The sequence below is a fragment of the Colletotrichum destructivum genome, chromosome 4 (assembly GCF_034447905.1).
Source record: "Colletotrichum destructivum chromosome 4, complete sequence".
Lineage (NCBI taxonomy): Eukaryota > Fungi > Ascomycota > Sordariomycetes > Glomerellales > Glomerellaceae > Colletotrichum > Colletotrichum destructivum.
In genome coordinates, this window is record NC_085899.1 from 851259 (window position 1) to 868748 (window position 17490).

Genomic DNA, 17490 nt, shown 5'->3' on the forward strand with positions numbered 1-17490 from the left:
AACACCTCCAAGACCGACTCGGTGTCGTACTCGCTCGAGCTTCACTGTACATGTATGTACATGCACAAAGGTATCCGGACGAGCAGAACACGACGCCTACAGTATTGCATTCCTCGCGCCTTCTCTCATTCTTCTTCACATTCTCTCTCTCTTGCCCCCTTCCTCTTGGCCATCTCTCGGCCTCTTTGCAGACTTCGCTTCTGTCTTTGCGCTTGATACCGCAACATGCATGCATCCCTCCCCTCCCCTCCCCCCCCTTGCTCCCCGTCCGAGTAGTGTACACACACATACACAACACACCACGCACACACACATTCTGTGTCTCTCTATCCGTCTCTCATAACAGTCCTCCACCACTTCCCGATCCACGCCGCCGTTGCTCCCTCGGCCGTTGACCTCCGTCCCATCCCCCCCCCCCTCCCTTCTACCAGACCAGTGAACCGGCAACTAGCCCTTCTTTCCCCCTTTGTCCCCCATTGTCGCGTGTGTTCGTCCCTCTGGAGACAGGAGACGCCAGATTGACGCACGATGCAATAAGCTTGCCTCCGTCGCAAGCCTCTCCACCCCCAGCTACCTAGGGCCAGCAGCTCGAGCGTCACGCCAACCGCTAACCGACACAATCGAAACCAAGTTAGCCAGCTCTTGCGTGCGGGCGGGCGGTTCCCCAACTGCATCTCCAACGTCGACAACCCCAAGCCCGCCCAGGAAGAAAAGAAAGAAAACTAAACTGCCCCGAAAATCCAAATAAAACAACCGACTGAGCAGAAAAGGTACGCAACGCTACAGGGGAATGTGGGAGGGGGGGGAGTGTGGCACGGTATCCGTACATCACCCACCACCCACTTTGCCTACATTATCAGTCCTACTCTGTACATTCATAACCCATCCATCCATCCATCCATCTTCTCTACCCACACCCTCCATGGCTCTCGGGCTTCAAATGTCCACGCCCCCCCCCCCCCCCCCCCCCATTCACTTCCCTACGTGATCGTCCCTCGCTTTGGGCACTCTCACATGGGGGTGCGAGGGCCTCTTCTAGAGCTCCCGAAACCTTGAGTCAAGCCCTGGTCCCTGGTATATGCAGCTATCCCCCATTAGCACTGGGTGGAAGAAAAGGGCAAGGATCCCTCCAACACGTCCGTCCCGGGGTTATGACATTCCTGTCTGCTCTGTCATAGTGTAGTAGTACCTGAGTACCACTGGAAGTAGAAAGAGAGAGAGAGACCGAGAGAGAGAGACAGAGAGAGCGTGTGTGTGTACGGATATTAGTGTACGAATGTATACCTACTCCCCCTCCCACATCAATACCCGTCATCTCCTCCCTACATTCCACGACCTCTGCTTCTTCCCATCAAAACTTACACCTTTGCAGCGCATACAGGCCAAGCCGTCTGTTTTCCTGCACTTCCCAACTCTTCAACTGACTGTGCCATTGTAACATCCGACAGCTCGATACCGACGATTACACCGCTCGACAAGCACGAACTGCCAATAGGTGAATCAGACAAGACGTCAACAACCAAAGAACCCGCTCGACGTAGGGACACACTCGTGACTTTTTCCCCCCCCTTTTCGGTTGCGATTTCTGCTCGGGGAAGCAATACCGCAAACCAACACGCCAGAGGCGCACTTTCGAACACGACCGTACCCCTCAAGGGGTCTTTTCCTGCTTCTGCCAACGAACGCACCTCAGAACCAGCCCATTGACCTATCCTGCCCGACACCCGCCGTTCGAGGACACGGCCGAGGCGTCGCAACGAGGAAGAAAGCGGAGAGAGAGAGAGAGAGAGAGAGAGAGCGAAGGGAAGGGAAAGAGACGAACGGAGAGACAGACAGACAGACAGGACTGCTGGACCGAACCGGACCGGACACTGCGTCTTTGTGTTAGTTACCCGGACTTCCGCCCTCATCAACGAGGCGGCCTCGATTCCAGACGACGACTCTCCCTCGAACATCCACAAACGCGCACCCTCGCATTTGCACCGCCGCCGTCACCGTCGCCAGTTATCCATGCTTCTCCACGACAGCAATCAGCAGCAGCCATGGTAATGCTGAGCGACCATTCCATGCGTGCCAGCCTCCAAGTGGCGCCCTTGAAGCTTCACAAATCCCGATCCTGCGATGCGCTGGCCTCGAAACAACAACAGGACCACCACCCCGCCTCGTCCACCAAGTCCTCGTACACATCGACACACATGACGCCGCCCGCGACGCCCAATGGCTCGCAGGAAGACCTGGCGGCAGCTGCGGACCAGCAGATGCCGCCGCCCGTCTTCCACAACTTTTTGCGAGCCTTCTACCCCTTCCACCCGAGCTACGCCATGACGGACTCGAGCGTCACCTTGCCATTGAACGAGGGGGACGTCATCCTTGTCCACTCGATCCACACCAACGGCTGGGCTGACGGGACCCTGCTGGTGTCGGGCGCGCGAGGATGGCTGCCAACCAACTACTGCGAGGCCTACGACCCGGACGAGATGCGGAATCTGCTCAAGGCCCTGCTCAACTTCTGGGATCTGCTACGCAGCACCTCGGTCAACGACAGCGAGATCTTTGGCAACCAGGAGTTCATGAAGGGTATCATTGCCGGTGTGCGCTATCTCCTGGTAAGTCCTCTCCTGCAAAACCTCCTGCAAAACCCCCTGCAAAAAAACCCTGTTCATGATGCAACATGATATAATAAAACAGGACTGTTGTTGCTGACACAAAGCCTTCCCTCCCCCCAACAGGAACGCACGCATTGCCTGACAAGGGAATCAGCCATGATCACGCGCAACGACAGCCTGAGACGTGCGAGAAAGACGCTGCTCTCGGAGTTGTCGGCCCTGGTAAAGACGGCCAAGCGGCTGCAGGAGGCTCAGAAGGGCGTCGCCCGGCCCCGCGAGGACGTCAACGACATCATCGACGAGATGATCCTCAAAGCCTTCAAGATCGTCACCAAGGGCGTGCGCTTCTTCGACATCCTCGAGGACGACCGGCGGCAACGGGCTCCCGCCGTGACGGTCATGGCTACCGTCATCGAGGAGACCTACATCCCGCCGACGCCGCCGGCCGATCACGTCGAGTTTGTCGACGAGAACAATAACAACAACCACCACCACCACCAACACCGTAATCATAATCGCAGCAAGACAGGCTCACCGCGTAAACAGACCAACGGAACACCGATCCGGGGCACGCCCTCACGGCAAGGGGAGATTACAACGGCAGCGACAGCATCAGCGACAACAACAGCAGCAGCAGCAGCATCAACATCAGCATCAAGGCCGCCATCGTCATCTTCCTCGTCGTCCACAACAAACGCCCCGACTGGCAGCAGAGGCCTCTCTACCGTCGGCTCCCCCTCCAGTCCCAAGTCGCACAGGATGTCTCAGAACGTCAAACGGCTGTCGGCCAACATCTCGCACCGCGTCTCACTGGCCGGCCCTTCTCCGCTGTCAAGGCCGCATCATCTTGTCTCGGAACGCCTCAACAAGAGCCACGACACCTTTCTGTCCCACCTGGGCTCCTTCATCGGCCGTCTGCATCTGCAGTCTCAGTCGCGGCCCGAGCTGGCCTTCGCCATCAAGCTGTCGGCCACGTCGGGCGGCGAGCTGCTGGCCGTCGTCGACGTCGTGTGCGGGCAGAGCACCAACGCCGAGATGCTGGCGCGCGCGAGGGACATGATGTTTGAGCGCATCCGCGAACTGGTGAGGGCGGCCGGCCAGATCATCCGCTACGCCGTGTTCCAGGACGCCGACGTCATCATGCCCCAGGACAACAGCATGCTGCTGATGGCGGCGACGGGCTGCGTCAAGGCCGCCGGCGAGTGCGTGGCCAAGACCAAGTGGGCCATCGAGCGAGTGGGCGACTTTGAGTGCGAGTTCGAGGCCGGCGACCTGGGCATCGACCTCGCCGTGCTCGACATCGGCGGCGGCCCGGAGCACCACGGCCGGCGTCCGTCCGTGGCACCCTCGGTTGCGGAGACGGCGACGACGGAGGCGACGAGCGTGGCAGCCGGAAGAGAGGGGGAAGAAGAAGAAGGAGAACAAGAACATGGAAAAGGGTCTTCTTCGGCGAGGAGCGCTGCTGACTCGGCGCAATCTGCTGTTGTGCCGCCAACGCCCCACAGCAACCAACAACATCATCATCATCACAACCATCAACAACGGCCCAGCATCGCCAACGACAAGCCGCTGCCTCAACTCCCTCCGGCCGTCGCTGCTGCCGCCGCCGCCGCCGCAGCCTCCGGGTCCGGGTCCGGGTCTGATGCTGCCCAGCCGGCTTCTCTTCTTCACCGGGGACGTCCTTCATCTCAGAACTCGTCGTCGTCTGCTCACAACTCGCGCCCTTCGTCCGTCAACAACGACGGCGTCTCGAGTGTGGCGTCGTCCGTCTCGTCGATCCGCCCGACTCTGCCGCCTTTGCCCAAACTGTCCACATCCCTGCTCCCGGGAGATGAGTACAGCCCTATCGACAACACAAACCAGGATGGCGGCGACTTCCACGGCAGCCACAACAACAACAACAACAACAACAGCAGCAGCAGCAGCAACGGCTCGTATAATCGTGCTGACAGTATAGCCGTGTCGAGCGCCGGCAGCAGCACCACCTATCTCAGCCGAGACTCGGAGGCCAGCCTCGTGTCGCAGACGTCGACGCGCGCAACGACGCCGGACCACGCCCTGGGCTTGAAGCTCAAGCCCTCCATGTCGGAGCTCAGCAACGCCGGCAGCGCCAACAACAGCAACAGCAGCAGCAGCAACAACAACAATGACGAGGTGGACGATGTCGAGTCTAAGATGCTCGAGAAAACGTACGCTCACGAGCTCATGTTCAACAAGGAGGGCCAGGTCACGGGCGGCTCACTGCCTGCTCTCGTCGAGCGCCTCACGACGCACGAGTCGACGCCCGACGCGACCTTTGTCTCGACCTTTTACCTCACCTTCCGTCTCTTCTGCAGCCCTCTCAAGCTGGCCGAGACCCTCATTGACCGCTTCCACTACGTCGCCGAGGCCCCTCACATGGCAGGCCCCGTCCGGCTGCGCGTCTACAACGCCTTCAAGGGCTGGCTCGAGTCACACTGGCGCGACGAGACGGACCGCGAGGCCCTCGCCCTCATCGAGCCCTTTGCCCAGTTCGAGCTCGGCGCCGTGTTGCCCTCGGCCGGCCGCCGTCTCCTCGAGCTGGCCCAGCGCGTGTCCAAGGACATCGCTCTCGTGCCCCGCCTCGTGTCGTCCATGGGCAAGACCAACACGTCCATCGCCCAGTACATCCCGGCCGACACCCCTCATCCGCCGCTGGCCGTGACCAAGGGCCAGATCAACCAGCTCTTCGCCTGGAGGAACGGCGGCAGCAACCCGACGGTGCTCGACTTCGAGCCCCTCGAGCTGGCCCGCCAGCTCACCATCAAGCAGATGAACATCTTCTGTTCCATCATGCCCGAGGAGCTACTCGCGTCGCAGTGGATGAAGAAGGGCGGCGTCGACGCCCCCAACGTCAAGGCCATGTCGGCCCTCTCGACGGACCTGTCCAACCTCGTGGCCGAGACCATCCTGCAGTACTCGGAGGTCAAGAAGCGAGCCGCCGTCATCAAGCAGTGGATCAAGGTCGCCCACCAGTGCCTCGAGCTGCACAACTACGACGGCCTCATGGCCATCATCTGCAGTCTCAACAGCAGCACCATCAGCCGCCTCCGCAAAACGTGGGACTTTGTCTCGGTGAAGCGCCGCGAGATGCTGCGCACGCTGCAGGCCATTGTCGAGCCCGCCCAGAACAACAAGGTGCTGCGCACTCGCCTGCACGACCACGTCCCGCCCTGTCTGCCGTTCCTCGGCATGTTCCTGACCGACCTCACCTTTGTCGATATCGGCAACCCGCCGACGAAGCAGATTCCTACCCTCAGCGGTGGTGGCGGCGGCGGCGGCGGCAACGGCGGCGGCGGCGGCAACGGCGGCGACGGATCCGAGGAGAATGGCGGCGGCCTCACCGTCGTTAACTTTGACAAGCACACGCGCACCGCCAAGATCATTGGCGAACTCCAGCGCTTCCAGATCCCCTACCGGCTCACCGAGGTCCCCGAGATGCAGGACTGGATGACGTCGCAGATTGTCCGCGTCCGCGAGAGCGACCAGGGCCAGGTCAGCTACTACCGCAAGAGCCTGCTCCTCGAGCCCCGCGAGATGGCGGCGATGCGGCCTACCCTTGAATCCCAGACCAGCTCGGCGTCGACGATGACGATGTCGACGGCCATGACCCCGACGACGACCACGTCGTCATCGACGGCTTCTTCCGTCACCCAGCGAGGCGGTGATCTCTTTGGCTGGATGAGCCGAGACCGTGGCGCCTCGACACCGACGCCCACTCCGTTGTGATTAAAGATGATGGAGGAGAGCAAAGCAACACCCCCCCCGGCCAGCCCCAACGCCAACCAACCAACCAACCAACCAACCAACCCATGGCAAACCCAGCCCGCCTTCATGTCTCGATCGACTGATATCTTTTTGATCCCCCCAACGGGCCAAGAAACATCATTTCCACATTTCCGGCGACATACTTTACAATCACCCCTTATTCTGCTTCACTTTTGATACCCCATTTTCTCGCCTCGCTCCGAGACGTTTTATGTCATGAACGACGTTTTATTATCCTCACGATGACACTGAATCACACGCACACACACACACACACACACGCAAACACACTCATACACACACACACGCGCGCGGCGTTAATCTGTTTATTTGCGCTGTTTGTTTTTGTCTGGGCTTGAGGGACCGCGTCGCAACACCGGCGTTAGGTCTACGGCTTTTTGCCACGTTCTTGGGATGCTGGGTAGGGCATTTTCTGGATTGGAGACCCGAAGCAATTGTCATCCCAACGTACTTTTATTGGATCAGCTCAACATTCGCTCAACGGTCGGCTTGGAAGGACCACTTGTTTCTCCTTTTGTAGCTAATTTCCTTTGACACTTGGTATCGCCCGAGACGGTTTCGGCTAGAGGGAATTTGTAAGCATAATAGCCTAGGCTTTGGTGCCTATCCTGGGACACCGGTATCACAGCATGTATTGCGGGCAGGCTCTTGAACGTGGGTTTGGGGACACGGTGGCGGCGGCGGCGGCGGCGTTCAAAAGGCCCAAAACTGTACACTGTATATGTAGGCTAATGCTGTAAGACGGCTTCTCACGACGGCCAAGACAGACAAAATATCAAGAACAGGACATGCAATCCTGATTATGATCATGTTTGGTGCTGGTAATTCTTGCCGGAAGTGAGGGGAGAGTGAGTGAGATGAGAATGAGTAAGAGGTTAGTGAGTGAGAGGTGAGTGAGACAGGCAGTGTGAGTGAGTGAGATTGGTAGAGAAACTAGGATAGCGAGACAGCCAGAGAATAAACGATCAAGAGTCATGACCTCGCTTCCAAGATTAACTCACGCAACTCCTTCTCTTCATGACCAACACCCGATGGATCACTCTCGGCGTCGGAACAGCCAGCGTCAGGGTGTAATGGTGGTGGTGATGAGAAACCGTCTCCCAACGAACGGGTCAATCATCAGGGTATATCCCCAGAACTCTAATCCGACTACGCTCTCGTTGATGTCAACGGTAGAGAACACTCCCTACAAGATTCATCTACAGCTTGGCGCGCGCGACGTCCCCCTGCCCGCCATCCCTTGGCTCCCCCCCCAGGGCCTCCTTCGCCTCGGCATTCAGGCGCCGCCACATGGCCTTGCGCCTCTCGTGGCCGGCCATGAACCTCTCGAACCAGAAGGGGTTGTAGGGCGGCAGGCGCCTGCCCTTGCCGTCGTCGGTGGGCGGGCCGGCGAGGCGTCGGAGGGTCTCGAAGTAGTCGGGGAAGTCCGGGAAGACGAGGGCGAACCTGGGGCCGTCGCCGCGGCTGGCGACGCGGTCGGCCTCCCAGGCGCGCTGGGCCTCGGCGTCGGGGAGGCGGTCCGGCGGGACGCGGCCCGCGAGGAGGCGGGCGGCGAGGACGGCCTGGTACTCGAAGACCTTGAAGGTCAGGCCGGCGTTGACGGCGCCGACGAAGAGGATGGTGGGGTCCGGGGTGTAGATGGTGTGGAGGTAGAGGTTCGGGATGCGGTTGTTTCTGGGGGTCGGTAAAAGGGCGGCGGCGGCGGCGGTCTTCTTTCCGGGTCTCGACATCGTCGTTGTCGTCGGCGAAGGAGGAGGATTGTCGAAGAAGGGCAAGGTCCAGGTGTACCCTGTGCCGAAGATGATGTCGTCGACGCCGGAGACGGAGGACCCGTCGACGAAGTGGACCGTTCTGGAGGCGGCGTCGACGCGGGCGATGGAGGGCGCCTTGCGGACCAGGGGGTGCTCAAAGGCCTCGGCGCCGAAGTAGCCGTTGGGGGTGTGGCCGAGGACGACGGCGGTGACGGGGGCGCGGGCGACGGCGGTGAGGTCCGTGGCGATGTCGGCGGCGGAGACGGAGGCGCCGACGACGACGACGGTCCGGTCCAGGTAGGCGGCGCGGCCGCGATAGTGCTTGCTGTGGATGACGCTCCCGGGGGGCCGGGAGGCGGCGAAGGCGGCGAGGCCCGGGGTCGGGGGGATGTAGGGGACGGAGTAGTGGCCCGACGCGACGACGAGGGCGTCGAAACGCTCCTCCCACCAGGAGTCCGTTGAGGAGGCGGGGTCCGATTTGCGGAGGGTGAGCTTCCATTCTTCTTCTGCTTCTTCTTTCCCTTCTTTTTCTACTTTTACTCCTCTCTCACCTCCTCCGGCGGCGGCTGCGGCGGAGTTGGGGACCCGCTGGACCTTCTCGGCGCGCTCGACGGTGGTGTTGTAGCTCACGAGGCGGTCGTAGCCGCGCCGGTCCACGAGGGAGGCGACGTAGTCCCGGACGAGGGACCAGTGGCGGAAGGGGGTGTCCTCGCCGTGCAGGGCGCGGGAGAGCGGGGTCTGGGCGGCGGGGAAGGGCTCCTGGGTGTACTGCATCGGCACGTAGTCGACGTTGGTCTCGAGGTAAGGGTAGACGGTGGACTCGGCGTAGCGCGGGTGGCCGGGCGAGGAGGAGGTGGCCAGAGAGGGGAGGACGGCGGGGATGGCGGGGTGTTGGGGGTCTGCCGTCCGGGCGGCGAGGAGGGGGAGCTCGGCGGGCTGGAGGATGGGCGGCGGTTTCGTTTCGCCGAGCCTGGCGTTGTGTTAGTAGTGATATCTCTGTTTAGTCCACCTATGCTATGTCTGGGGAGGAGAGGAATGGGAAGAAGAGAGTAGTAGGAGTAGTAGGAGGAGCTTCTGTGGACTAGCAAGAGGGTCAATTCACATACCAACATCCACCCGGGGCCTCTCGTCTCTCAAAAAGGCGGATGGTGTCAAAGGCCTGCTCCTGGGCGAGGGCGTCGATGGTGATGGCGCCGGCCGGGCCGAGGCCGATGACAGCTACGCGCTTCGCCGGCTTCATTTTCAACTCTGGCTGAACTTCTCCTGGCCTTTGCAAACGAGGACTCGCGAGGGACGAGGACGGGATGAGGAGCAAGAGGTTAAGGTTTAGAGGATGATGAGGTTGACGTCCTCGGTCTTATGGAGAGCGGCGGAGGGGCATGCTCCACGTGAGCTTCGTCTGGTCTTTGAAGCTTCTACAGGTTATCTGCCTCGCCACGTGTTTGCGCGAGGAAGACGCTCGGAGGAGGGGAGAGAGGCGGCAGGGGCAAACCGAGACCCGGGGACCCGGAGACGGGGGGGGGTTCCATTGATACTCTCTCCCCGACTGAGTTCCCCCAGCGACAACAATGGCCGATTGTCCAATGACACGGCAGATCACCAACCTGCTGCTACATGACCTCATCGGAACATCTGTTTTTTGGCTTGAAACCATTTTTCCACGTCCATCGTTGAAGGAAGGTTCAAATCCCGATGACGGCTTCGAATGGGCAAAGATAACGGGTTCGGCGTTTGTCTTGGCGCGATGGTGAAAGATGGCGTGCTCGGGCTGGAGGGGGTGGGGGATGAGAGGCAGTGATGTGATGTGACATCGGGACATCGGGAAACACATTGAGACGATTCGAAGTTTGTGTCGGTGCCGCTAACCGGGATGTCTCACCGCATCTCCCATGTCTGGCCGGCGTGGCACATGGCTTTGAACGGCGTTGTTTGTCGACGATCTTGTGTTGGATGTATGTGTGTATAATAGACTGTAGAGACAGTTTGACCGTTTGAGAGGAGGGGGAGGCGATGGCGTGATAGGTCCCAAGGGCGCGGCACCACAGGGGTGTGTAATGCAGCATGGAGACTTTGGCATCTGACAGCAAGATGAGACTAGAGTTTGCGTGCGAGGGATTTGATTTGCGCGGGATCGGCTGGGGATGGGTGTTGAGGCCATGACATTGGCCCAGCCCGATGATGCAAAGGGGGAGACTTGGGATGTTTGTCGCAAATACCGAGATTGGGTGGGGGAGAAGAAGGGAGAGGAGGAGGAGAGGGGGAGAGGGGAGTGGGGAGATGTTGATGTAGTTAATATTGACTGTGGCTGGCCCATCTCTTCAGATGTTGGTGTGATGTGTGATGTGTGTGTGTGTCTGTTCCGGTTAGCTATTCACATCTTTTTTGCTCTCTCTTGTCCCAACGTTGTCAAAGATGGCGGAGCCGAAGCAGGAAGACGTGCGCTTCTTCGACTCGCCGGGCCAGCGGACGCCCGTCTCGGAGCCGGACTGGACGGAGCGCGAGGAGACGCGGGCGCGGCGGAAGTGAGTTGGCAACCCCCAGTTTCGTCCTTTTCACCGGGTTTCTGTTGTGTTTCCGGAAAGCTTCGGTCAACCAAGTTGTCTGACTTTTTGCTTCTTTTTTTTCTTTCACCTCCAGGATCGACAGCTCGGTACTCCCGTTGCTATATCTCGGCCTCCTCGTCTTCCAGCTCGACCGCATGAACCTCGCGAGCGCCCTCACCGGCGGCTTCGCGGCGGACATTGGCGTCAACCAGGACACCATCAACCTGGGCAACCAGCTCATGTTTCTGGGGATTGTCATCCTCGAGATCCCGTCCAATATGCTTCTGCAAAAGGTGAGCAACGTTTGGTTTATCTATGTCTCCCACTTTCTCTCACTCTCTCTCTCTCTCTCTCTCACACACACACAGAGACAACCCAACTGACAGCTCCTCAGGTCGGCCCGCGCAAGTACATCTCCGGGCAGGTCATGCTCTTCGGCTTCGTCGCCACCATGCAGGTCTTCCTCGTCGACCGCAAGGGCTTCCTCGCCGCGCGCATGATGCTCGGCCTGGCCGAGGCCGGCTACATCCCCGGTGCGTGCTACACGCTGTCGACGTGGTACACCAAGAAGGAGCTCGCTAAGCGCATCGCTGTCTTGTCAGTATCTCTCTCTCTCTCTCTCTCTCTCTTTCTCTCTCTCTCTCTTTCTCTCTCTCTCTCTCTCTCTCTGGCGGTGGATTGAAACCTGTCTGCGCCCTATACCCTCGAACTAACGGGTCTTTGTCCCTCAAGTTTCTTCGGCATGTTCAGCGGTAACGCCCTGAGCCCCATCCTCGCGTCCGGCATCCTGAAGCTCGAGGGTGAGCGCGGGCTGAGGGGATGGCAGTGGCTCTTCTTGAGTAAGTGGTCCCATCCATCCATCGTTTCTCGATGTCAAAGAAGAAGCAGACAGATAGCTTGTGTTCCAAAAAACATAACAAAAAAACCCCAATCTTGACATAAAGCGCTAACACCTCGCAAGTCGAGGGCGTCTTCACAATCTTCGTCGGCCTGTCGCTCCTTTTCCTCCTGCCGGGCTCCCCCGACACGCCCGACCCGCTGCTGAGCCCCGGCGTCGTCCGCTTCCGCGGCCTGGAGCGGGATATCCTGCAGAGGCGCCTCGAGCTCGACGACAAGGAGCGGCGCGGGGGCGCCCAGGGGATGCACATCCCCCCGAGCCTCGTTTGGAAGACGATCCTGCACTGGCAGCGCTGGCCCCATTTCCTCAGCAGCTTCGCCGTCTTCTCCACGTGGAGCCCCCTGACGACGTATACTCCGACCATCATCATGTAGGAGAACTCCAACTTCCCCTCTCTCTATCATCCGTCCAAGATGGAGGAAATAGGAAATACTGACGGCCCACGAACGCACAAGGAACCTCGGCTTCAACCGCATCCAGGCCAACGCCCTCGCCGCCGTCGGCGCCTCGCTGTCGCTGGTCGTCGTCTTCTTCTTCGCCTACGTCAGCGACAAGACCAACCGGCGCGGCTTCTCCGTCATCGGCGCCCACGCGTGCTACCTCGTCGTCCTCGTCGTCGCGCGGACGGCGCACCCGCACGTCGGAAAGTGGTCCCGCTGGGGGCTGTGGACGGCTGTGAACAGCTTCGCCGTGGGCTATCACCCGGCTCACAACTCGTGGGTGCAGCTCAACTGCCGCGAGCCGGGCGAGAGGAGCATCAGCATCGCGTGAGTCGTGACCCCAAACCCAGTCCAACCCTCCATAATGTCCATTTGCGTGGAAACGGATGTTGATGGGTGATTAATGATTAGGATGTGGGTGATGCTCTCGATCAGCGGGTTGATGGTCGGTACCCAGTACTACCGAGGAAATGACACGCCCTTGTGAGTGATTCCGTCCGTCGTCCTCTGATGAATATACAGGGCAGGTTTTGATTAACGTTGAAAACAGTTACCAAACGGGACTGAGGACGCAGATCATCATGGTCTCGGTTGGTATGGCGTTTGCCATTCTGCAGGTGGTCATCTACACGGTTCACAACAAGCGCGTGGCCTCGGGCCAGCACAAGCCTCGCAACGGCGAAGTGCCTCGCATATACGTTCCATGAATTCTGTTATTCTTGATTTGACCTTGACTGAAAGGGCCATTCGATGAGTCGATAGCGTATATAACTCTAGGTCAACAGGCGGATTTTGGTTTATAGGTGATACGTGCCTCTCTTCGATGATTGGAAACCCGTGTGCCACGGCAATCGATGTCTCAAGCCCAAGTATGACGGCTGTCCTGATTACCCCAAGTCTTTCTGCAGAGCACCGAGTTCTTAAAAAGGAAGAGTTACCCTACCGCCCCCAACGCCGATCTCGGGATATGAGACCGACGCCTGCACAATGCAACACAATGTGTGCTCTCATATGTTTTGCCATATCGGGCAAAGCTCAAAACTGCCCGCTTTCAACCCCCGCCGCGCGCGTGTAGTTGGACCACCAAGCTCCAAGGGTCCCAAGCATACTTTCCCGGGGTGAGGACAAGAATGAGATGTCATCGAAAGGGAAGACAAGACGTCTCATGAGTTTTACTTGAATGGGAAGAAATCATGCATGGCTCGTTGCGCCTTCGCTGGGAAACTCCACATCGTCCTTGGGTTGTCCGTCCGAAACGCCGTCTTCTCAGTCAACATGTGTGCGTATATATATCGAGTCTCGTCAGAAACTTCTGTCATAAAATTCGGGCCATATCGTTCTATCATCCATGGTTGCCGGACAAGTCCGTTTAGTCCGAAACTCTCCAAATTTACCGCGTCATCATCGTCACCAAGAACCGCCATTCCACTTCGCTTGATTCCACACGCAGTCTATTCACCATGTTCGACGTTGTCGTCGTCGGCGCCGGCCTGAGCGGTCTTCAGGCAGCCTACTCCGCCCAGCAGGCAGGCCTGTCCGTCGCGGTCGTCGAAGCCCGCGACCGCGTCGGCGGCAAGACTTGGAGCGTCCCGTTGGCGTCCGGCCGAGGCGTCGCGGACCTCGGAGCTGCGTGGATCAACGACAAGACGCAAAAGAGAATCGCAGGCTACATCCGCAGGTTCAACCTCGCCACTGTGACGCAACGATTGGAGGGCAAGGCGGTCATGCAGGTCGACGGTGACAGCAGGATCGAGTTTCCCTTCGGCATCACCCCCGAGGTAAGTCGCGCGCCCTGGTAACCCGCCGCTCATCTTGACAGAAAAAAACGCTTGTTGCTGAGTTCCTCCGCTATCACAGTTCTCTGAAGAGGAAAAGAGAAACCTCGAGTTCGTCCGCGACCATATCCAGGCCGCCTCCCTCCGCCGAGAAGCCCCGACAACCGAAGACGATAGCCTGTCCCTGGACCAATACGTGCGGAAGCTGGGCGCTCTCCCAAAGACGGCCGCCATGGTCAACCTCTGGGCCAGAGTCATGCACGGGGTCGAGTCCAGCCAGGAGTCGGCGGCTTTCTTCGTCGACTACTGCCGCCGCAACGGCGGGCTGTTCTCCATCCGCGCTGATGACCACACGGGCGGCAACTACCAGCGCTTTCACGGCGGTGAGTGTGTGTCAGAGTGTTCATGTAACAAGCTGGAAGACTCCATGGTTGACACCGGGGACGACAGGAACACAGGCGATCGCCAACGGCATCGCCCGGCTGATAGGGGTCAGCAACATCCACCTCTCCGCCCCCGTCGCCTCCATCGAGGATCACCAGTCCCACGTCGACGTGGTCACGACCGACGGACAGCGTTTTGTCGGCAGGAAGCTCATCATCTCCGTACCGAGCGCCATGCTCCGCGACATCAACATCGCCCCGGCCCTGCCCCGGAGGGTGCGAGAAGTCACCGACGCGTCGAGGCTCGGCCACTACAACAAGGCCATTCTCTGCTACGACACGCCGTGGTGGAGGGACCTCGGCTACAACGGCTTCTTCATGAGCTACACGGGGCCCGTCGCGCTGGCCCGCGATACCAGCGTCGACGAAACCCGCCACTACGCCCTCACCTGCTTCGTCAACGGCCGGCTCGGCGAGGACTGGTCCAAGCTGTATCCGCACGAGCGTCGCAGGCTCGTACTCCAGCAGGTCGGCGCCGTCTTTGGCGTCGGGCCCGACTCGGAGGCGTTCCGCCCGATCGAGGTCTTTGACCAGATCTGGAAGCACGAGCGGTTCAGCAAGGGCGCACTGGCGCCCATTGCGGAGATCGGGCACTATACCGAGTACGCCGACGTGTACGGCAAGCCGGTCGGCAACATCCACTTCGTCGGGACGGAGTACTCGGCCGAGTGGAAGGGATATATGGAGGGGGCGTTATGCTCAGGCGAGCAGGGGGCCAAGGAGGTCATTGACGCCGTTCAGCGCGCACCCCGGGCTAATCTGTAGAGGGTTCACCTTTAAATTAATTTGGAAACGATAAACAATATGAACCCGAGACGGTGGTTCAGATAAGACATAGTACTGGTAGACGTATTTCAGGGAAAGTATCAGGAATACAGCATCATATAACTCAATTTCACTGTCATGATCCGGGTTTCCATCCACCACCAAAGCCAAGTAACCTAGCCGGACAAAACTTACAAGAATCTCACATGATGAATACCCGCAGTTGAGGGATCAGCGACGGCCAATTTTCTCTCTCCTCCTGCGACCAAACCCCTTCCAAGAACTTCAAGGCCAACGGGATGTTCATGAACTTGTTCCGGTGATACTGCCTCAAGAGGAATTGCTCGAAAAACAGCCGCTGCTCCCGGGTGCGGCACTCCAGGGCGGCGATGAAGGTCGGCCAGACGAGGATGTGCTCCCCGAGGGCCCCCTCGGGGAAGGATTCCAGGCTCCTGCGGAACGACTGGATCGGCTCGTCCGGGGACGCAGCCGGCCTCACCTCGCTGTCGTCCGGCAGCGCCCGGCGCAGGTACATGTCGAACGCTTGCTGGCGGACGCCGGCTATGAGGTCGAACGTGAGGCGGTGGCTAGGGTACAGGCTGTGGTAGTAGTACAGGCAGTCGAAGCTCCCCCGGGCATGATATACGATGGCGTCGACCCCGGCGGCCTCGCTGACCAGCGGCGCGGCGTAGACTCGCATCCTAGACCTCTGCGTGGTTAGTCCAGCATATCTTCTTTGTTTACGTGTGATAAGTAATTAGAAGAAGATGAGGAAGAAGACGATGAAGCACAAGAGGACGATGAAGAACCACTTACTTGCGGATCTGCCGCCGCAGGAATCCTCCCAGCTCTTCCCCGTCAGCCAGGACCTCTTCGCCCCCGACCGCGTCGATGGCCGACTCGAGCATCTGGAAGACGATGGGGAAGTCCGAGAGCCCGTTGACCATGACGGACACAAGGAGCACGACGATGGCCAGGATCACGAGCTGCCTCGCTCCGGCGTCCCGCCCCGCCAGGTCCCTTCGGTCCGACAGCCGGCCGATCGCGCGGGCGTAGAGCCTCTCGGGGTCGATGACCGGCCGCCCGGCGGCGGCCCTCGCGGAGACGTGGAATGCCGAGGCGGCCAACACGGCGGCCATGACCATGTCGTCGGATCGGGCGACGGGCAGGATCAGGTGTCTCCAGCCGTTATAGCGGTCGTCGATGACGACCATTTCCGGGGCGATGGCCTCGGAGACTGGGTTTTTTTCGTTAGTGTCAATGTATTTAAACAGTTCACTTATCTGGAAGTGTGTCTTCATTCGTAGATGACTACTCACAATGCGTGAGTAAGAACTCTTTCCATGGTTCCAGCAGATGCAAGTTCACTGGCCTGGCCGCCCTCCAATCTGTGCCTAGGTCACCGGCCGCCTGGATCACCAAAGACGAACAAGTATCGTCGGTTCCGTCTCGGTACTCGTCAAGAAGTCTGTCGATATCTTCCGTGTTGTGACCGATGCGCTGGTTGGTAATGGCATCATCATCGTCAGTTGTGGTCTGGGGGTCACCTCCTTGAACACCTTCATCAGGCCCGTAATCCGCCGTGTTCCAGTAAACTTCATCCCATATACTTTGAAGGTCTCTACTCTGATCAGGCGTTTTCCGATAAGAGCTTGGCCTTGCTCTTATAGATGTTTTGGCTGATGGTTCAACGACAGCGCCCGTGAGCAGAGCACCCCGAACGCCCGTTGACGAGGAAGTGCGTCTTGATGAGAAGCCGTCGAGGAACTTATACCTCAGACCGAATCCGCTGCAAGCGATGCCTCGCACACTGCACTTGATGCATCTCGGCCTAGTCCCGTCACAATCGATGCGGCGCTGGGAGCATTCGTAGCATCCTGTTGTATCTTGAAGCATCAGCCGTGAGCTCTCTGTCATTCTCACAGCCCATCGAGCCTCTCGTCTTGGCAACGATTCTAAGAGACATACCCTTGATTTTAGGTACATAGGGGCGTTTCTTGCGAGCCATAGGTGTCTTCAGACAACAGCTGTCTCCCTCATCTCGGACCTGGACATTGCGCTCTGGGACGGTGACAGGGTCAAGAGTTGTGTCGAGCCAGACAGAGTGCGGGGGGGAGAGTTACCTCCCATGGATCCCATCAAACAAAACGCTATTATCCACTTGGACGACAAGGAAGAGATACCTTATCGTATCCGTTCCCCGCATCCAACATCTGCGTTGATAGCCGTCATATGCCATAGCCACGGTGCGTTGGCCCCCCTCGCTCCTCCGCCGATCGGATGCCCGGGGGACAGAGTTTCCAGGTAGTATTTTGTCTCCGCCAGCCGGCGCTATTCCAAGAACGGTCATCAGAATGAGAGCAACACATCCCATCTACCATTGGCTACCTGAAAAGGCATGTATCACGATGACTTACTGCCCAGCGGCCACGTAACCGACTGGCGATTTGGAGCCAAACGAC

The 17490-nt window shown here is 59.2% G+C and overlaps 5 protein-coding genes across 5 annotated transcripts; 3 read left to right on the plus strand and 2 right to left on the minus strand.

The window, feature by feature from the left end:
• The first annotated feature begins 1156 nt into the window (after positions 1 to 1156).
• CDEST_06163 (Putative ras-like guanine nucleotide exchange factor, SH3 domain, SH3-like domain superfamily) lies at positions 1157 to 7190 on the plus strand. The gene is made up of 2 exons (XM_062922322.1): positions 1157 to 2606; positions 2730 to 7190. Exons 1-2 carry the CDS (start codon positions 2043 to 2045, stop codon positions 6351 to 6353), a joined length of 4188 nt encoding a protein of 1395 aa, XP_062778373.1. The 5' UTR covers positions 1157 to 2042; the 3' UTR covers positions 6354 to 7190.
• Positions 7191 to 7612: 422 nt separating this feature from the next.
• On the minus strand, positions 7613 to 9404 carry CDEST_06164 (Putative flavin monooxygenase, FAD/NAD(P)-binding domain superfamily; the record flags this gene model as incomplete). The annotated part of the gene is made up of 2 exons (XM_062922323.1): positions 7613 to 9134; positions 9271 to 9404. The coding sequence occupies 2 exons, from the start codon at positions 9402 to 9404 to the stop codon at positions 7613 to 7615; spliced, it is 1656 nt and encodes a 551-aa protein (XP_062778374.1).
• Positions 9405 to 10576: 1172 nt separating this feature from the next.
• Positions 10577 to 12752, plus strand: CDEST_06165 (Putative major facilitator superfamily, MFS transporter superfamily; the record flags this gene model as incomplete). Its single annotated transcript, XM_062922324.1, has 8 exons — positions 10577 to 10686; positions 10802 to 11000; positions 11102 to 11304; positions 11440 to 11546; positions 11669 to 11975; positions 12061 to 12372; positions 12457 to 12528; positions 12596 to 12752. 8 exons carry the CDS (start codon positions 10577 to 10579, stop codon positions 12750 to 12752), a joined length of 1467 nt encoding a protein of 488 aa, XP_062778375.1.
• A 753-nt stretch (positions 12753 to 13505) lies between these two features.
• Positions 13506 to 15028, plus strand: CDEST_06166 (Putative flavin amine oxidase, FAD/NAD(P)-binding domain superfamily; the record flags this gene model as incomplete). The annotated part of the gene is made up of 3 exons (XM_062922325.1): positions 13506 to 13823; positions 13903 to 14203; positions 14271 to 15028. The coding sequence occupies 3 exons, from the start codon at positions 13506 to 13508 to the stop codon at positions 15026 to 15028; spliced, it is 1377 nt and encodes a 458-aa protein (XP_062778376.1).
• Positions 15029 to 15163: 135 nt separating this feature from the next.
• CDEST_06167 (Putative zn(2)Cys(6) fungal-type DNA-binding domain, fungal transcription factor) lies at positions 15164 to 17279 on the minus strand. Its single transcript, XM_062922326.1, has 4 exons — positions 16997 to 17279; positions 16348 to 16905; positions 15845 to 16265; positions 15164 to 15729 (listed from the first exon to the last, which is right to left on the minus strand). The coding sequence occupies exons 1-4, from the start codon at positions 17034 to 17036 to the stop codon at positions 15231 to 15233; spliced, it is 1518 nt and encodes a 505-aa protein (XP_062778377.1). The 5' UTR covers positions 17037 to 17279; the 3' UTR covers positions 15164 to 15230.
• Between the last annotated feature and the right edge of the window lie 211 nt (positions 17280 to 17490).